Source organism: Micrasema longulum, unplaced genomic scaffold, assembly GCF_059751315.1.
Source record: "Micrasema longulum isolate JH-2025_06_02 unplaced genomic scaffold, ASM5975131v1 h1tg001913l, whole genome shotgun sequence".
NCBI lineage: Eukaryota > Metazoa > Arthropoda > Insecta > Trichoptera > Brachycentridae > Micrasema > Micrasema longulum.
Genome location: NW_028279087.1, coordinates 18,632 through 39,329, shown reverse-complemented (window position 1 = coordinate 39,329; position 20,698 = coordinate 18,632). Strand labels below are relative to the sequence as shown.

Below are 20,698 nucleotides of genomic sequence, written 5' to 3'. Positions count from 1 at the left end.
TTCAAACTTAAATTTAATCTCAGAGAATTGACTTAGAACTTTGGTATAGTAATAAAAAAATTTTATAATGCTAAGTTCTATTTAAATAATTTGTTTATATTTGTTGTTCGGCAAAAAAAAATTAGCCCAATCTGGGTCCATTTCCTTTTATGCTATGCCAATAGTAAAGATTACTCTTTCAAAGCTTTAAAAAAAATTAAAATAAAAGAAAATTGTTAGAGAAATAGTGCGTTGAAAGAATTAAAAAGCTTTAATGTGATTATCTCGGAACTTATTTTAATGACTTAACGCATTCTGTCAGTAAAGCCTCGATATTTAACAAGAGCAAGGAATACTATCGCTGTCAACAATATTTTGAGTTTGTACAAACTTCTGTAGACAAGGACTGGATTCAACTCCCTGGGGAGCTGTTTATATTAACATATGACAACAGAGATAAAGAACATTTTACAGAAGGTAATATAGAAGTCTAGGCATCTACGGGGCTTATGACCTGCCATTGGCTAGTTTAGGAGGCCACATTACACACTGTGTAACATTCACCATTCTGCCCATATTTGAACATCCATAATACTTCAATTTTTCATCTGTTTGTGTTTGTGAAGTTAAAGAGCTGAAACCTTTATTTATGCGGGTGAGGTTCATCTAATTGAGTTGCCTAGGATGTATATGAAATAATTCAATAAGATGAATCTCACCCGCATAAATAAAGGTTTCAGCTCTTTAACTTCACAAACATTAACAGATTAAAGGAAAAAGGCAAAGTCACAAAATTCAATTTTATTTAAAGAAATTTAAAAGTATTACGAAATGGAAAAAAATATTTATGAAGAAAAAAACATATCAAAATTAAAAAAAATGGTCAAGACATATGTGATAAACAATTTATAAATTAAATATATTTGCAATGTTATTATTAGATATGTATGATATGTGTGCCCTACTTTAAGATTTAAATAAATAAAGAACTGAAGAAATATGGATGTTCGAATTTGGGTTGAATGGTGAATGTTACACAGTGTGTAAATTGGCCACTTAAACTAGCCAATGACAGGTCATAAGCCCTAGATGCCTAGACTTCTAAATTACCTTCTCTAAAATGTTCTTCATCTCTTTTGTAATGTGTTAATATTGTTGTCGATATTCCTGCCTTTAATACAACATTCGGTCAAAGCTGCAGGGATTATTTTTCTAACAAATTGTTACAATGCTTCTTTACAAAATTAAGCTAACAGATATAAAAAAAAATCCAAATATGGCTGAAGCAAATTAGCACAGAAGAAATGAAAAAATATTTGAATGACATGTGAAATACGTAAAATTAAATTTGGAACAAATGTTCCTGACTGGTAAATACCAGTCCTCCTTATAACAGGTTTCTATTTTGAATTAATTGTGTATTTAAAAAAAATCATATAATATATGAAAAAATTACCTCTTTCTCATCAAGCATGACGGTAGAGTATTTTTGGTGGGTGGATACCGGGGGCTCGGGGGCGGCGAAGGCTTGTGTGTAAATTAGGGCTGCGGCGATACCTCCCAGGATAGGTCCAACCCAATATACCTGCAAACATAATTATAATGGACTCAGTATTGATGTAGTCATTTTTAACTGCACGTTGCATTTATACAGAAAATTTCCTTAATAATAATTATGGATAACATATATTGCGCCATTTTCGTAATATAATACCTCAAGGGCGTTTTACAAAGTGATTATATTAAGATACAAATTTAATTTTAACTTTTAACTTTTTTTACTACTTTTCCACCACATGCTAAGAATTTATTCAAAAGATTTAGAGAACAAGTGGGTTTTAAGTTTCTTTCGAAACATCACTTCACTCTCACAGTTTCTGCTGGGAGAGCATTCCATGCCGTAGGGCCTGCGACCGCAAATGCACGTTCGCCGAATTTAGTGCGCTGTTTGCGTAGAGGTATAATAACTTTTCCTTTCGACGTAGATATAGCTGATCTAAGCGTAAGACGTCTGTCAACAAGTTCATCTGGAATGCAGAGTTCCCTTAGATATTCTGGAGCAGAGTTGTGCAGTGACTTATACATAAGCCAACAGAGTTTGTATGCCACCCTCTGTGGAAAACGTAGCCAGTGCAATTCCCGAAGTAGTGGAGTGATACGACTGAATTTAGAGATTCAAAAAATAAGTCTCGCTGCGGCATTTAATGTTTGAGTATGTCCAAATGCTTGCAGACTGTCTTGATTTCCTCCCTAGGGAGTTGTTCATATTTAAATTTATTTCAACAGAGAGGAAAAACATTTTTGAGAAGGGAATATGGAAGTATAGGCATTTACAGGGCTTATAATCTGTCATCTGTCATATGAAAAACTCCCTAGGGAGGAAATCCAGCCAGTCTGCAAGCATTTGGACATACTCAAACATTGTTCAATTACTACCTGGTAAAAGAAGAAGTATAAAAATTTATTTCAGGCGCTGCCTAGTAGGTGATTTGGTTCAGCCGGATGAATCTCACCCACGTGATAAAGGTTTCAGCTCTTACTTCACAAAAGTCAACAGAAGGAAGAGTTGAGGAAATGTGGATGTTCAAACAGGGGAAGAATGGTAAATGTTGCACAGTGTGAAAAGTGGCCACTTAAACCAGCCAATGGCAGGTCATAAGCCCTGTAAATGCCTAAAATATGTTTTCCCTCTTTGTTGAAATAAATTTAAATAGTAAAATTTCTTGATGGAGTAGATTATTTGGGATATTTGCTGAATGTGCATCTTGAGTGGTTTATGCTATGTATATGTGCCGCATGTAATGTATATAATTGTGTATGTTTTATATGTGCATTCATGTGTGTATTCGTGGATGGCTCGGAGTGTGCATTCGGTATTTTTATTTATTTTAATTTATTACCTCCATGGAAAATGCAAATGTTAACAATTATTATTTTCTCACTTGAAATTCTTATTTATTTTTATTTTTTGTCACATTTAATGTTTATATCTTTTGCATAATTTATGAAAACTTAATTGGTCTTTTAATGTTAAAAAATTGTTGTTTTTAATACTTATTATGTATGACTGTATGTTTTCTGAATAAAATAAAATATACAAATGAAACATGGGATATTTGTATTGTTCGAATAAGGAAGTTGTGTTTAAAAAAATATATATAAATTTGTTGATAGACTATCAAACTCGGCCAAAAATGGCCTGAATTTCTGAAATAAATCGACGTCACGTCAGAGGTTCTCTTCCGCTTATTCTCGATCAGTTTTGCCTATTGGTCCATTGACGGCAAGCAAACCGGAAATCTTTCGTGACTCCCTCATAATTGGTTGATTCATATAAACCAGTGACGTCGTTCAAAGTAGTACGTTTTAATGAAAATATCTTATTATTTTATTCGTATTTTTTTAGAAAACTTTGCCGTAGGTACAATTTAATGCTCCAATTTTTACCGCGCGCAAAAAAAAAACATTTTTGTATCCAATTTCTCGTAGGGCTGAAGTTCCTCACACACCTGTGATTACTAGAAAAACTATTTTCTCTTGCCACGATAGTGGTTCAAAATAGCACCCCAGGAGCTCAATCACAGATGGCTATCGACATGCTAAAAAACGTGCTAAGTATTTGAGCGATCACCACGAACAATCATGAACACGCTGAAGTTATCGCGGTCGCGTTGCAAAACGAAATTCAACTTCGGTCAGTTCAAGAGGATTGGTTGAATCTCGCACACGCCTTCTTTCAATTTTTCTCGAGTGCCGTATTGCATTTAGCCGGCGGTCGGCAAGCCAAATGTTAAGAAAAGCAGTCGCCATAGTAATTGTTTGTAACTTAAAAACGAAATAACCGTAATAAACCGGCACGAGATTACACGCGTGTTGACTTTTTTGATTTGACGTTTGACCACGGACTACGGATACGGAACTTATCTATGGCGTTTTTAACGCAAACAATTACTATGGCGACTGCTTTTCTTAACATTTGGCTTGCCGACCGCCGGCTAAATGCAATACGGCACTCGAGAAAAATTGAAAGAAGGCGTGTGCGAGATTCAACCAATCCTCTTGAACTGACCGAAGTTGAATTTCGTTTTGCAACGCGACCGCTTTAACTTCAGCGTGTTCATGATTGTTCGTGGTGATCGCTCAAATACTTAGCACGTTTTTTAGCATGTCGATAGCCATCTGTGATTGAGCTCCAGGGCCTCAATTATGATGTGAAGATAAAGACGTCATACCTTCACCTTGACGGTATAGTTATATATATATATAGAAGATAAATTCCCTCTAGCGATTATAAAGAAATACTACCGACCCCCCCCCTTCATGTTTTAAGTAGGTACATCGATATGAATCAAGGGGAAGCGTACGTCGCGGTACACATATCAACGTTCTAAAATGACATAGCTTCAGTATGACGTCATAGTTGAAGATAAATGTCTCCCGACCGACTACAAAGGTATAGTATCGATACCCCTATCATCAAGTTTTGATGTAAGTACATCATTTTATACCGACGAGTCTAGAACCCCTCGATATCTTAAGTTTATCTACGCATTAAAAATCTCAAAAAAATTATTCCACCGAGCAATTTTTCCTTTAATTATGATTTATTAAAAAATTTAATCGTTTTGAGGTTGGCACTTTTTTTCTAAAAAACATTTTTTTAAATATGAGAGAGAAATAAGTGAGTTTTGAAGTCGAATTAAATTCCGACATAACTGTCACTTTAATATAACGAACGCCTAGATGTGGAAATAATGTCGCTAGGTTCTCTCCTATTCACAAATAAGAGCATCTAGGCGTCAGACACAGATTATATGCGTCATAAAGTTACCACTCTAAAAAAATAATTTAGTTATTATATTTTTTCCATCTGTTTTACTATCTTTCCTAGTGTATGTATCGAGACGTTATAGGAGCCGGCTTTGTAGTCGATCGGTACAGATCGGTAGATACATACAGACGATCGTTAAGGCTGTAGTCGGGTAAAACGTACCGTCTAGGTGATTTCCAAAAGTCATACAAAATTCATGTTCAAGCGAGCATTTTTTGCTTGAATTGGGGTTTATTAGAGTTTATAATCGCTTTGAAGTGATCACTTTTTATTACATAAGCCTATTAAAAAAAAAAAAGAGAACTATTTTAAATGTTAATGACGTAAGGAACGCGGACTGATTGGTTGCGGTCATTCCATTGGCTTGTTTTGATCATATGATGTCGATATGACAAGTAGGTAGAACATACCGAGGTAAGATACAGATAGTACAGAAGTTAAATATACCGTCTCGATATATACAGATGAAGATAGCGTTCATAATCGAGGCACAGGGGTCATGTTTTTACCAAATTTGTATCCTATGCATGTATTCTGAAGTGGTCCGAATTATTGTGTGATTGTTAGTATAAATTAATAAAAAAATCGAAGATGGGTTAAAGCTTCTGCTAAAGTCTTAACAGATTACATTATCTTTCTAAGTGCATTATAAATCGCTCTGTTAGTAATAATTTTATCAATGTATTAAATCACTGAGACGATAAAGATATGTTTTCTTTCAATTTTATTACGAACTCGAATAGTTTTTAATCAAAGCAGTCATATTTACATTTTACAAAAGAGATGAAGAGCATTTTAAAGAAGGGGATATAGAAGTCTAGGCAGGCACTAGGAGTCAAGTCTAGGCACAAGGAAAAAGACAAGAGATCCTGTTTACTGCATACGAAAATAAAATAGGGACGAGTTTGAGTTTGGGTATCGTCTATTGTCTTGTTAACCTTAATAATAAAGGAATACTATCTTTGTTTACTTTTTTATATTTTACTTTTTGTGCTGTTACATGTTCACTTAATTACCATACTTACTAGTTCTTTGCTCAATGTATTATTATTGCGTTTCTTAAAATTATTTTTTATTATTAACTTTTTAAAATCATTCTTATGTTGTTGAAATTCCATTTGCCGATGCGTTTTGAAGCTGCAAGACTTTTTGTGATGTTAGCTATCATATTATGTAAATGTTTTCAACTATCAAATATCTAAATTTAGTAAATGGGGTCTAGAATTTCAACCGTCCATGCGCTCAGTAGCTGCAAGACAATTTTATAAATTTGCTTTTTATTTCGTTTTTAAAATATCACTTAAACTCTAAACTTCATTGTAAAATAAAAATAAAATAAATTAAAATGTAAATAGGGGCTAGATTTCTTATTGTCCATGCGCTCTGTAGCTGCAAGACGTTCTGTTATCTAGCTCATATATATCATAATTGTAATATATCATAATTGGAGACGAGGAACTAGAATCCCAACCGTCCATGCGCTCTGTAGCTGCAAGACGTGTTGGGATATTTATTTATTGTACAGCGCCCTTGAGGTGATTTTCACAAAAATGGCGCTATATAAATTATCCAAACATTATTATTATTATGACCTGTCATCGGATGGTTTAAGCGGCCACTTTACACACTGTGTAACATTCACCATTCTGCCCATATTTGAACATCTATATTCCTTCAATTCTTTCATCTGTTGATGTTTGTGAAGTTAAAGAGCTGAAACCTTTATTTCTGCTGGTGAGGTTGGTCTAATAAATTAAACTAAAATTTGAGGCACGCTCGTTGTGCCAATTTTTTATTCATTGTAAAAATCGTCGCACAGCAATTTTTCGACTCACTCAAACAGACCCTGACAGAATACTAAGCATCCGATCGCCGTCAAAATTTGACAGACTATCAAAAACAGTGCTGTCAATGTGTATTTTTAAGAGTTATTAACTAGAAATTCCCGTTTATTTTTTATCATATGGTATGCATGTGTGTGAATATGCAAGAAATAAATAAGAAGTAATTATGATTACCGTCAGATTTAGACTTGATTAAACAGTTATCCGGTCGTAAAGTTTCTTTATAGGTATTCTACAGCAACCGTAAAATTGTATTCAAGGCTTTATCTTGCAAACATCGTTTGAAATATATATTTACTTTCATGATCATACGCCAAACAATGACGTAAACAAATAAGACACGTTATAACCGAAGAAAATGGCATTTCAATTCTTGGGTAATTGCTTTTATTCCATTCATTCTCCACCGGACCTTTATCGCGTTAAGATGTGACACCACGCAAAAAATTGTCGTAACTAGTGTAAAGTCACTCCAAACCATTCATTCCACTTGCAAAAAGAAAAAATTAAAAAAATAATTAGTCTAATTGCAAAGACACACATTGATATATAATATATAGAGATGACACTCCATACAAATCCGAGCAAAAAAGTCGTCTTCAAAGAAAAGGGAGGGAGCTAACCCTAAACTGAAAGCAAAATGCGCCAACTTTTAAAGTTACTTGAATTTTCAGTGTCGAATTGTCTCACACATAAGTAAAAATGGCGTCACTATCTGTCTCTCTCACACTTCGTAAAATTACTCATAGTCTCTCTGAAAAAAAATTCGATACTAGTTTTCATTTTTAAAAAAAATGTCCACACCTAATTTAAGAAACAATTTAGCAAGTCTCGTACTATTTTGAAATCCTTAATAAATGCGCAAACTTTCACAGCTACTTGCCAAATTAGCGTAGTACATTTTATTTTCAGTAGTCAGTTAAAATTGGGCGTAGTATTTATTTTGAATACTTGGTCGGGCAAAAAGTAATATTTTCTTCCAAGTTGGAGCAGTTAGCTTTAAACTTTAGGCAACAATTTATAAAAAAAATTATTCAGGATTACATAATAAAAATAAAATGGAAAAAAAAATTGTAGTAACGGGAGTTAAAGACACAGGGTATTGATTTTCTCAATTTTTTAAACTAATTCTACCATTACGCCATTTCTCCGTAGAGGTAGGCAGAGAGAATGAACCGCCACATATCCTGGCATACATTCCTAGCTTCTTCCACATTCATACATCTTGTCATACATGCCCTTCGGTTCTGTCTGCTTTTGACATGAACAGACTTAAGATTTTGGTTTATCTGATCATGCCACGTCTTACGCTACCGTTAATTTTCGCCATATATACTTGTTTTACCATTCTTTCGTCGTCCGTTCGTTCTGCGTGACCGAACCATCTCAGAGACCCTTTCTTAATCATATCAATTATACTTGACTCAGATTTACACTCTCGCCTGATTTCATCATTCGTAACCCTGTCATACATTGATTTCCCACTCATTCGAGAAGAAGAGATCGTTCACTCGGCTTTCATCCTTCCTCTACCAGTTCCACGTTTCACTTACATACACAAGTGTTGGGACTAAACCTCCGCTGTGCACTGCCAGTTTAGCTTCGATTGACATATTATGCCCATAATTTAAAAAATTCAAAACAAAGGATTTTTGTTATTTTTTTCATTCGATTCAATTCAATTAAATTAATTTATTTAAATATAACATGTATATGTTACAAACATACATTTGATACGTACATATTATAAAAAAGAAAAAAATACATGAAAGAGATTCATGTCAAAGTAGTAGAAGAATCCTGCTCCGGAAAACCCCTTCGGATACATGGAACAGATCAATATTCAGAGCGACGTTGTTCTGTTCAGCACAGCGGTAGCTTTTCCAACAGGCATAACCATCGGCAGGTTAGTCCTGTATATCAGAATATGAAACAATCTATGCTGACGCTGTCTTAGGTAATTATTAATTCATAACTAGCATTATCCGTTTCCGGCTTGACGTTGACTTCTGGGACACCCTGTACGTATGAAGCTCCGATAAAACCCCGATTTTTATCATAATTTTTGTCACGAGATTAAAATGAAGCATACTTATTTGCTAGTCCAATTATCACATTTTGTTCCTGTAACGACTAGAGCTATGTTGTAAATAAGGAAAAAATGCCTACATAGAAGTACGTATCGTCTGTTGGTACCTTACTTTTTGTGATAAGAGTTTCTAAAACGCTTTTAGTGACTCATATAAATCATCGGAAATAGGTCATGTGATTGTAACCATAATCAACGTAACCAACAACAACAACAACAACAAACCATCACGCCGTTTCTCCGTAAGGGTAGGCAGAGAGGATAGAACGCCATAACACTCTATCTTGGCATACAGACCTCGCTTCCTCTACATTCATACATCTTCTTATGCACGCACGCCGATTATTCCTACTTTTGACATGTCCATCTTCAAGTATTTGATGGACTTGATCGTGCCATGTCTTTCTCGGTCTTCCTCGTTTTCTGCATCCATCAACATTTGCATCGTAGATCCTTTTAGCCGTTCTTTCGCTGTCCATTCGCTCTACATGTCCAAACCAACGCAGCACCCTTTTCTTGATTCTGTCAATAATGCATGTCTCAGCCTTACACACTTCACGGATCTCGACATTTGTGCACCTATCATACATCGTTTCACCACACATTCGCATGAGGGATCGCATTTCGACAGCATTCAACCTACTTTCATCATTATGTTTCCAATTCCATACTTCGCTCCCATACATTAGAGTTGGAACTAGAACTCCGATGTGAACTGCTAGTTTAGCCTCCTGCGATAAACATTTGTTTGCCAAAGTAGATTTTAGTGCACCGTTCACCCTGTTCCCGGCACTCACCCTCCTTTCAATATCTTTCTCGGCCTTTCCGTCCCTAGTAAACATACTTCCCAGGTACACAAATTCTTCTACCTGATTCAGAATATCTCCGTTCACGCTGATGTAAATATAAATTCCAAGTATATTTTCATCACCATTCCCTTTCCGTACCTAATGGTGCATGGGGCACTGCCTTGAGACAGCGGAGAGACTATTTCTCCCTCTTACTTTTGTTCAATGTACTTCATAGTCCTAACGCTCCTATATACCTGCGTGAAAAATTTCAACGCCCAACAGTTCATGGTTTACCTCTTCGTTCTAATTCTTAAGGCCACTCTCTTAATACCCATCCGCAATTCCTCTTTATTCTAACACATATAGTGTCCATGCCGCTCGACTGTGGAATCATCTCCTATCCACCATCAAAGATGTTACTACAGTATCTCTGTTTAAATCACGTCTGAAGAAACATCTCTTTTCTCTTCCTTAATCTCTCCTCCTTTCCTCTTTCCTCTTTTTTCATTTTTCCCCTTGAGTAATAGAATTGATTGAGGGTAATTTATATACAACTATATTTATTTCTATTTTGATGTATCTTTGGTTTTTTTAAATCTTTATTTTTTATTGAATATGTTTTAACTTGAATTATTTATTTAAATCTTAAAGTAGGGCACACATATCATACATATTGTTATGTGTGTTCTAATAATAACATTGCAAATATATTTAATTTATAAATTGTTTATCACATATGTCTTGACCATTATTTTAAATTTTGATATGTTTTTTTCTTCATAAATATTTTTTTCCATTTCGTAATACTTTTTAATTGCTTTAAATAAAATTGAATTTTGTGACTTTGCCCTTTTCCTAAATGGAAGTCTAATTTTGTTCTTTTCTCTAGTATTGTGATCGTGTTCATGCTGGTTCCGATCATTTTTTTTCCAAAATGCTGTTTTTTTATTAGAGTTTATAATTTTATGAACAAATATCATTGTATTGTAAAATATTCTTTGTTTATATGTTAATAATTTCATTTCATTTACCATCGACTTTACCCTCGTGTATCTGTTTTTTTTTTCAAAATAATTCTAAAGGCTTTATTTTGTAATACAGTTAGTTTATCTATGTTTTCTTTGTTTGATAAAAATAAAATGCTACTACAGTAGTTAACGTGTGGTTCAATAATTGCTTTGTAAATAGTTTTGCAAGAGTCCTTATCAATAAATCTTCTGATCCTTCCCAAAATTGATATTTTTTTTGCAATCTTATTTATTACCATCTTAGCGTTTTGGTGAAATGTAAGTTTCGAATCCAACATTACACCTAAATATTTAATTTCAGTGACTTTATTTAACTTTTATTTTATTGGTTGGTTGGAAGAAATCGCTATTTGGCAATAAGCCCGCCAATGTTCAATATTTAAAAAAAGTATATTCGTAAAGTTCATGTGTTTCCGGTTGAAACTTGAGTCCGATCCGATCAGTATATTCATATATGTAAAAAACATAACCTATTATTGCCTCTGCAAAAACGTCGTGAAATAGCTTATATAATGTATCTATTAAAAATTGCCTCTGGTTCAATTGACTGTCCTGAACTACTATGCAAACTTTCTATCAATGTTCCTTCCAAAGTTCTAAGAAGTAACCTTTTCACATACCTCTTGTTTCATCTAATTATAGGCAAAATTCATATTTATGGCGAATTTTTAATTATTTTAATGTAATACATAAATCATTTAACATAGATTTATTTGCAAATAATCTTAAAAACATTTTTATTTTGCGTAGTATTTTTTCTTTTCTTTTGAATTAAATTACTATTCATTTTATGTTCGAGAATCTTTTTTAACTTACTGTGATGCTACTTGTGAAAACCTGTAATTGGCTTATTTGTTATTTGTTTTGTTACATATATATATATATTTATATAAGATAATTATAGGTGTTGGTTTATTCAAATAAATAAAATAAAAATAAAATAAATAAATAAAATAATGTACAATTAAAATTATGTACAAAAAGTTAAATAAATTTGAAAAATAAAATGGAACCAAGAGGAGAATAATGGCTGCCAACCGTTGCTGCTATACGCTTTATTCACAATTACGGTTCAAACTAATACAAAAAAATATTAAGATAATACTGTACAAAAGTCTGATCTAACCTCAGGATCAAACCAATTCTGACATATTCCTCCGAAACCTGGGCTATGACAAATAATATTGAGGGAACCATTGCAGCTTTCGAAACAGGAATCCTCATTGTCTATGGCCCTGTGAGAGAAAATAACCAAAAGGAAGCCATATCATATTTATGGAGCGCCTGATGTAATCAACTCCATCAAGGTGGCGCGCTTGAGGTGGGCTGGCCATATAATTAGAATGGACGACGAAAATCCCATAAAACACCTAACTCTATCTGTCCCACAAGGACGACGAAGACCAGGAAGGCCCAAAATGCGATGGATGGACTGCATCAGTGCAGATACGACAACGTTGGAAGTGAGGAACTGGAGAGGAAGGTCAGCAGACCGGCAAACTAAACAGCTTCCCAGGGAGTTGAATCCAGTCCTTGTCTACGAAAATTTGGACAAACTCAAAATATTGTTGATAAATCCACCTGGTCCATGAAGAAGTATAGAAATTGACAAAAAAGATTTTCAGGCGTTGCCTAGTATGTAGGTGAAATAATTCATTTAGATGAATCTCACCCGCATAAATAAAGGTTTCAGCTTTTTAACCTCACAAACATCAACAGATTAAAGAATTAAAGGAATATAGATGATCGAATATCGGCAGAATGGTGAATGTTACACAGTGTGTAAAGTGGCCACTTAAACAAGCCAATGACAGGTCATAAGCCCTGTAGATGCCTAGACTTCTATATTACCTTCTCTTAAATGTTCTTCATCTCTGTTGTAATATGTTAATGTAAACAGCTTCCCAGGGAGTTGAATCCAGTCATTGTCCACAAAAATTTGGACAAATTCAAAATATTGTAGTAATTTAAGTAGTAATTGACTATTGCTTTATGTTCAATGATTGACAATTGAAATATTGACTATTTTGTGCAGGAAGACGGTACCAGTGGTGGTTCTTCTAGATTGCAAAGTTTCAATTTTGTGATGCAGTGCAGCTTCTTCATAGTTTTTTAACTGTGTATTTATTAAAGGTAATTTCTATGCACCATTGTCTCCTTAGAGCCTGGGTGCAAAGTTACCTATGCGACATAATATTATATGATACTCGCTTAGAAAGTGTAAGCAGAGTGGGATGTTTTAGTAATAGTTTAACTTGGCTACAGACGTAGGTGTAGTTTCCTCGTTGCATTATTATATTAAGAATATTGCAGACAATTGGTCAGACAGGCTGGACTCGGGATTAGCTCAGACACCAGGAAGTCTGGAAGATTCCATAGATAAATCTTACTAGCAGAGTTCATTACCGCCCATACAAGGCATGGTTTAATCTTGACTCTAAAATGGCTCCGATCGCGTCAGTTTCATACGAATTTACATAACTGTGACGGATGGCTATTGTCGCTTATTCAGAAATATTATCACTATCGTTCAATTCGATACTGTCTTCTGTATGCTGATGATGCCGTGCTTCTTGCTAGCAGCAAAGAAGATCTGCAATTCTTGGTAACAAAAGCCTACGATGCATGCGAGAAAAGCGATTTGTTTACGAATGTTGATAAATCGAAAGTGATAGTTTTTGAAAGGGATGAATATATAAATAAATGTGAGATCAGTGTGAACGGAGATATTCTGAATCAGGTAGAAGAATTTGTGTATCCGGGAAGTATGTTTACTAGGGATGGAAAGGAGGGTGAATGCCCGGAACAATGGAGTTGTGGTGGCAACTCTAATGTATGGAATTGGAAAAATAATTATGAAAATAGGTTGAATGCTGTCGAAATACGATCCCTCTGGCGAATGTGTGGAAAAGCGATGTATGATAGGTGCACAAATGTCGAGATCCGTGAACTGTGTAAGGCTGAGACATGCATTATCGACAGAATCAAGAAAGGGGTGCTGCGTTGGTTTGAACATGTAGAGCGAATGGACAACGAAAGAACGGCTAAAAGGATCTACGAAGCGAATGTTGATGGATGCAGAAAACGAGGAAGACCGAGAAAGACATGGCACGATCGAGTCCATCAAATACTTGAAGATGGACTTGTCAGAGTAGAAATAATCGTCGTGCGTGCATGAGAAGATGTATGAATGTAGGGGAAGCGAGGTATGTATGCAAAAACAGAGTGCAAACATTTTTTTTATAAATTTTATATTTTAAACACTAACTTTGTAGTTATTTATTATAATCAAATAAATAAAACAACTTTGTTTTTAAGCACAATTGTTTTCTTACCGACCGGTTTCAAGGCAAACAAGCTTCTTCGTCAAGGTTTACGTAACTAAAGAATTCTTTCCTATTTTATTTTTTTCATGTTTACTAAATACTTCACGTGGAGCCAATAAATCAAGTCTTTTTTTTCCTAAAAGGGTGATAATTTGATATGAATATTTTCGAAGCTAGACAGGAGTGGACTAAAAGAAATATTGTTAGTTACGTAAGTTACGCTAAGTTACAATAGTTACGTAACTTTGACGAAGAAGCGTGTTTGCTTTGAAACTGGTGGGTGAAAAAAAAATTTGGTTTAAAACAAAGTTATTTTTTAATTTTTTTTATTTATTATAATTTTTTCTTTGCATTTTACAATAAGTATGGGTACATTAGTAACAATTACAAATTTGTATTTTTATGTATTTCATTGCTTTATATTTGTTTAATTAAATATTATTCTATATTATTTATGTTTGAGTAACTTGTATTCTTGGCACATATATATACTTTACATTTGTATATTATCGATTTTTAATTTCTTACATTTGATTAGCTTGGCATTTATAATTAAGTAGTTTTAGTTTTTCTTTTTTATGTTATTATTTTATTAGTATAGGACTACTTATGCTCTAAAGATATAAAATCTCCATCTTGGAACAGGCTGTGCCATGTTATATGGAGACTATCATAAATAGAGAACACTCTGTTTTCATTTGACATTAATTGGTTTTATATAGATTCCCTGTTGTTATGTATGTATATATTTTTCTTCAATAAATTTATGAATAAAATAAAAAATAAAATAAACACAAAACAAACCCACAAAGGCATTGCCTGTGTGTGGGTACACATTTCATTATGAGTTAAAATAAAGTCTACTGGATGAATACGATAGATTTTTTTAAAGTGCTAATATTATTCAAACACTTTATTTTTGTCAATAAACCTATGAAGCTATTTTAATCTGCTTTTTTTATCCATAATTTCAAAAAAAAAATAGTCCAAATCAATTAAAATAATTAATCATTGTCATATTGTACTTATGAAATTCATTGAACAGTTTAGGAGTTATGAAAAATGAGTGCCTTTGTCCGAGTCTGGATTTGCAATATGAGATTTCAAGTAAACTATTCAATCTTTGACTAGATCTATTAAAACTTTTAGGAAACAAATGTTGGCGCATAAAAACAAGCTGATAGTGGTTTCATTTTGTGTTGTCTTGTCTGTTGCACCTTTGTCAACAGGTAAGTTTGCATGCAAAGTTTGCAAAGCTGTCACCTGTTACTCTGACAGCGAGTTCCCGCCAATTTTCGTGTCATGTCGTGTGCCGCCATGTTGGCAGCGCTAGCATCGCCAGCGGAAGTGGCCAATTACGTACGTAATCTGGTAACTCTAAGCAGCTACCAGCTACTGTCACCCGCGCATAGTACGGAGTAGGCAGGATCCTAATACAATACGAATTACTTACTATCTAGGACAAGTGTCTATCTAGTATTTTGACCCTTTACGCGTATGATTTAATTTATTTTTTAACTTTTCTACAATAAATATTGGTTTCCGTTGTCCTCTTCGCTATACTAGATTAAATTCCCTTTTTTATGTACCAACTTGTAAAAACAATTATACCTCGAATTCATTCATTAGACGCACCTGTAGAAATTATAACGAACTCAGTATTGATGTAGACATTTTTAACTGCACGTTGCATTTGTACAGAAAATTTCTTCATGGGGTCGATTATTTGGGATAGTTGCTGAATGTACATCTTGAGTGGTTTATGCTATGCATATGTGCCGCATGTAATGTATATGTTTGTATATGTTTTATATGTGCGTTCATGTGTGTGCGTGGATGGCTCGGAGTGTACATTCGGTATTTTTATTTATTTTAATTTATTACCTCCATGGAAAACGCAAATGTCAACAATTATCTTTTTTTCACTTAAAATTCTTATTTATTTTTTATTTTTTGTCACATTTAATGTTTATATCTTTTTAATTTATGAAAACTTAATTGGTCTTTTTATGTTAAAAAATTGTTGTTTTTAATACTGATTTTGTATGACTGTATGTTTTCTAAATAAAATAAAATAAAATAAAAAATAAAACTTCCTAGCAATATCTTCTAACTAACGCTAAAGTCAATTGATTTATTTCCTGGTCAAGGGTATTGTCTTTGCAAAGTCGTGTTGCCCTACTGGCAAGAAAATTGACGGTACCTAATTTATAATTTCAAAATATCAAGTTTTTCTAAAAACCACCAAGCTCGTCTGGTAAAAGAAAACACATGCTTATTTCTCTACCGTATTTTAAATGGGCTTTAAATAAAAAAGTGGCCACCTCAGAAATATTACAAATTTTTATTAATCGTAATTGAAGAGAAAATCGCTCGGTGGATTAACATTTTTGACACTTTTAATGCGTAGATATGTGTACCATCGGGTACTTGAGCCCTCGATATATATCGATGTACCTAGGTACCTGAAAACTTGAAGATAAAGGGTCGGTAGTGTATATTCGTGATCACTCAGGAGAATTTATTTATTTATGGACTTCATAGAATTAAGAATAGTCCAGAAAGAGCGTAGAATCACATTTGAACGCATCGGACTGTGTCCAATAATTCCCCCACTTAGACACACTTTCGCCGCGCGCATACTTGAAGTCACCGAGTCATATTGCCAGATTGCAAAGAATATAATCATAACACAAATGTAAGGTAAAAATAAACAATTTGTTAATTTTTCTAAAATGTTATTGTGCACTCGGAAACATTGATTGACACAACAGAGTAGATAAGTAAATGGTCATTTAATAAGAGTAATTGAATTAATGAACTTTGAACTTACAATACTAAACAAATTTTATTTGACATAAAACGGATATTTTTATATCATGTTGAATAATATTTTATGTTTTAAAGATAATGTCGGCCAAATGTCCACCACGGCGTTGTTTAATACGAGGTTCAATTTTCATTATTTCTCTTATTATTTGAGCAAATTAGGGTCAACATTTTTACTACCCTGGCAAGACTAACGAAATTTCAATTTGGTTTCTTCGACAATCTGACAGATAGAAAAATAATTCAATTTTTAAGTAATGCATTTGTGACAAACACATTCATTTGATAATTACATATGAAATGTGATTCTATCCTGTTTCTTTAAGATCCCAGCAATATTTCTACACTTTAAAAGGACACAACACGGCATGGTTAAATTCGAATCAGGAGTTGCGTACTGAGCGACGTCTACAAAGTAACTAATGGGTCAAAACGTAAACCTACTCATTTATGAGTAGTTGAGTCGCCTTCTGTTTGATGTGCGTATGCGGTTTCTGGACTATTCTTAATTCTTTGATGAACTTACTCAGTCCATTCAACAATGGCAGACACATTTCCTTATAATACATACAGGTACAATTGAAGTAAAATACAACTAAAGAAAATGAATTAAATTAATTTATTTCTATGACGTCATAACGAAGGTATGTCACTTTAGTGCGTAGATATGTGTACCGAGGTATGTTCTTCTTGATGCTAGGCAATCGTGATTAGAATCTTCCCCTTCAGAGAGGGTAACCTTTCTTTTTCCCCTTCAATCCGTCAGCCCTATAAATCTCTAGGGTTATTATTAATCACTGGACTACGCAGTTTTTATCAGGTCATAGCAAATATCTCAATGATTACGTAATGGAGCTTCTTGCTACTATCCGTGGCTATGTTATAGGTCCTGGTATATATCTGGTGGCTTCCAAAAATAATCTCAAGGTTTCTAAAAAGTTTTGTAATCATTTCGGCAAATTGCATGATTGTTGACAGACGAAATCTTATTGAAAAATTATATTGCCGTTTTTTATTTTAAAAATAACAACTTAGAGGTTAATAATTTGTAACAATAATAGTTGGAAAAATGCATTCTCATTTTTTTTTTAAAAGTGAGGTATGTATTTATACAAATATAGAGAAATAATTATTACAATTCCGTTTGAATATCAAGTTTTAACACACGAAAACGACCTTGATTTAGCGTTGATACCTCGATAATATGGCTCAAATTCCTGTGCGCGCGTATGAAGGACAGACGCAATCAATCACCCAAACCAATATTGAATCAACTGCTCCACAAATGTATAGCTTATGTTTTGTTTTTGTTTTTTTATTATGCGTTTTGTAATATAAATAATAAAGAAGTACATAAATTAATTATATACATAAATACGTAGTGTTTAAAACTGTCTGAACATTTTGTTAATAATCTCTGTTTATTAAGTCTTCTTGTTTATTCTCACATGTAAAAATATTTTTTTAAAAGTACATTGCATAGAATTAAGAATAGTCCAGAAACCGCATACGCACATCAAACAGAAAGCGACTCAACTACTCATAAATGAGAAGGTTTACGTTTTGCCCCATTAGTTTCTTTGTCGACGTCACTCAGTACGCAACTCCTGATTTGAATTTAACTATGCCGTGTTGTGTCTTTTTAGAATGTAGAAATACTGCTAGGATCTTAAAGAAACAGGATGGCATCACATTTCATGCGTAATTAACAAACGAATGTTTAAGTAGCAAATGAATGACTTAAAAATTGAATTATTTTTCCATCTGTCAGATTGTCGAAGAAACGAAATGGAAATTTTGTTTGTGTTGCCAGGGTAGAATTTTTTTTACCCCTCTTTTCTCATTTAATAAAAGAACTAATGAAAATAAGACCTCGGATTAAACAACGCCGTGGAACGACACTATCTTTAAAACATCAAATATCATTTAGCATGATATAAAAATATCCGTTTTGTGTCAAATAATATTTGTTTTATATTTTAAGTTTAAAGTTCATAAACTCAATTACTTACATTTATTAAATGACCCTTTATTTATCTAATCTGTTTTGTCAATCAATGTTTCAGCGTGCACAATAATATTTTAGAGAAAATAACAAATTGTTTTTTTTTTACCTTACATTTGTGTTATGATTTTTTTTTCCCCATCAAGCAACATTACCCGGCGATTTAACGCATGCGCGCGGCGAAAATGTGTCTAAGTGGGGGAATTATTGGACACAGTCCGATGTATTGAAATATGTTTCTACGCTCCTTCTGGACTATTCTTAATTCTATGGTACATTGTTAAGGGTCCTCAGCACGGAACCCCAGAGAGGTCACATTATTTTTATTATTAATCATATTTAAAAAAAAAAATATTAAAGTAAAGTGAAACGTTAATGAAAATATATGTATAAAATTTATTTAAAAAATGTCTTTAGTAGTAATGTTGTATACGTTTATATACTTATATTTTTTTATCTAAATAAAGAAAAAATAAAATAAAATGTTCAAAACAAACGCATAAAATCATGATGTATCAAAGCGACCCCGCTCCGAAGGGTTGACTTTGATCATCAAGTTTTTATTATTTACTCGCTCACACGTTTAAAGTTCGAAACTGATCAAAGTCACCCCATTCCACTTACTCTACTCGAATCGTACATTTTTACGAAAAAACTATCTCGGCATTCGATGACGTCAAACTTAGTGACGTCACGAATTGTTTGTTTTTGGCACCATTCAAATTACTATGATTGAATCCTTTATATCTCCCTTATTTCTTAACAGATTTTAATAAGAATAGTACCGGTCGGCTTGTGATTTTTTAGATTAATTTATAAGCTAATAAAAAAAATCCATGATAATTGCCCATTCCACCGGCCTTTGAAGGGTAAATGGACCTATTACTAAACCAATCGTATGACATGTACGCTGTTTTTATCCGGCGCAAATGTATTGTGATGTCTCACATTGTAACAACGCGAGTGATGGCTTTTACAGTATTCCAACAAGAAGTCTTCTCTCGTGCCTTGTTCTATTTTAGGCCAACATTTCTGCAGTGCCTTGGGCAATTCTCATGTTCCTCAGATAAATTTCCATACAAAACAATGCGTAATTTGCATTCCCATCGAGAGATAATTAACTTAACACTATATTTCTGATTTACCTCCGTATGATTCAGAATTCGTTCTTACTTCTTCAAATAATTACTGGGTTTAATTTAGTACCTGCCAGTGTAACTGGAAACGCTGAGGGTATTATAAATTACTTGCAACTAATTACTTATTTATATATTCAAATTACAATAAATATATTGCATCGCAGAATTATGTTTGAATTACGTAATCACATGATTCAAGTGGTTATTTTATACTTCTCAAACATTTCAGTTTGTTAGTGAAAATTCTTGATGGAAGTTCATTGTAATTTATTATATAAAACACGAGTGATACTTAAACTCCTGTGTGGCTGTGATTTCACACTAGTCGACATAGGACACAAGATTTGATATATCTCTGTTATTTTTTTAAATGATGAATTCGTATTTTTTGTAATCTTCAAATGGACGTTTTCACACCCGATTTGGAAAGTAAAATTTGTATCACTATGCTATATGTAAATACAAAAAAATATTTAACCTTGCTACGCGAAGCATGAATGTCCGCTAATTCAGCAACACATATATACAGATACCTTATACAAGACAGAGCACGAAGATAGAAGTCATAACTAGGAAGACTGAGACGCTGTTTTGCGGTGGGTGTCATCTAAAACAGATTTAGTCTTCAGTCGGTTAATGACAATGATGGGGGACGCACGCGCGTGACATGAGCGGCGTATTTGTGATTTTCCATTTATTTTGCTATAACAGGATTAAATTATATGTTTATTCCCATAAATTATGGAAAAGGAGTTATTAAACAGTAGTCTCCATGTTTTCCATTTTTTTCAAATGTCTGAACTTTAGAATATTCCGTCTTTTACTAGTGGTAACACG

General features: G+C 33.5%; 1 protein-coding gene across 1 annotated transcript in view; it reads right to left on the bottom strand.

The window, feature by feature from the left end:
- Nucleotides 1-1,435: 1,435 nt before the first annotated feature.
- LOC148273567 (aquaporin AQPAe.a-like) overlaps nt 1,436-20,698 on the bottom strand; it is a gene marked incomplete at its 3' end in the record, with an annotated part of 34,443 nt that continues 15,180 nt past the window's right edge. Inside the window, exon 3 of the mRNA XM_088238520.1 lies at nt 1,436-1,564. Coding sequence (XP_088094646.1) covers nt 1,436-1,564 — 129 coding nt within the window. The remainder of the gene's footprint in view (nt 1,565-20,698) is intronic.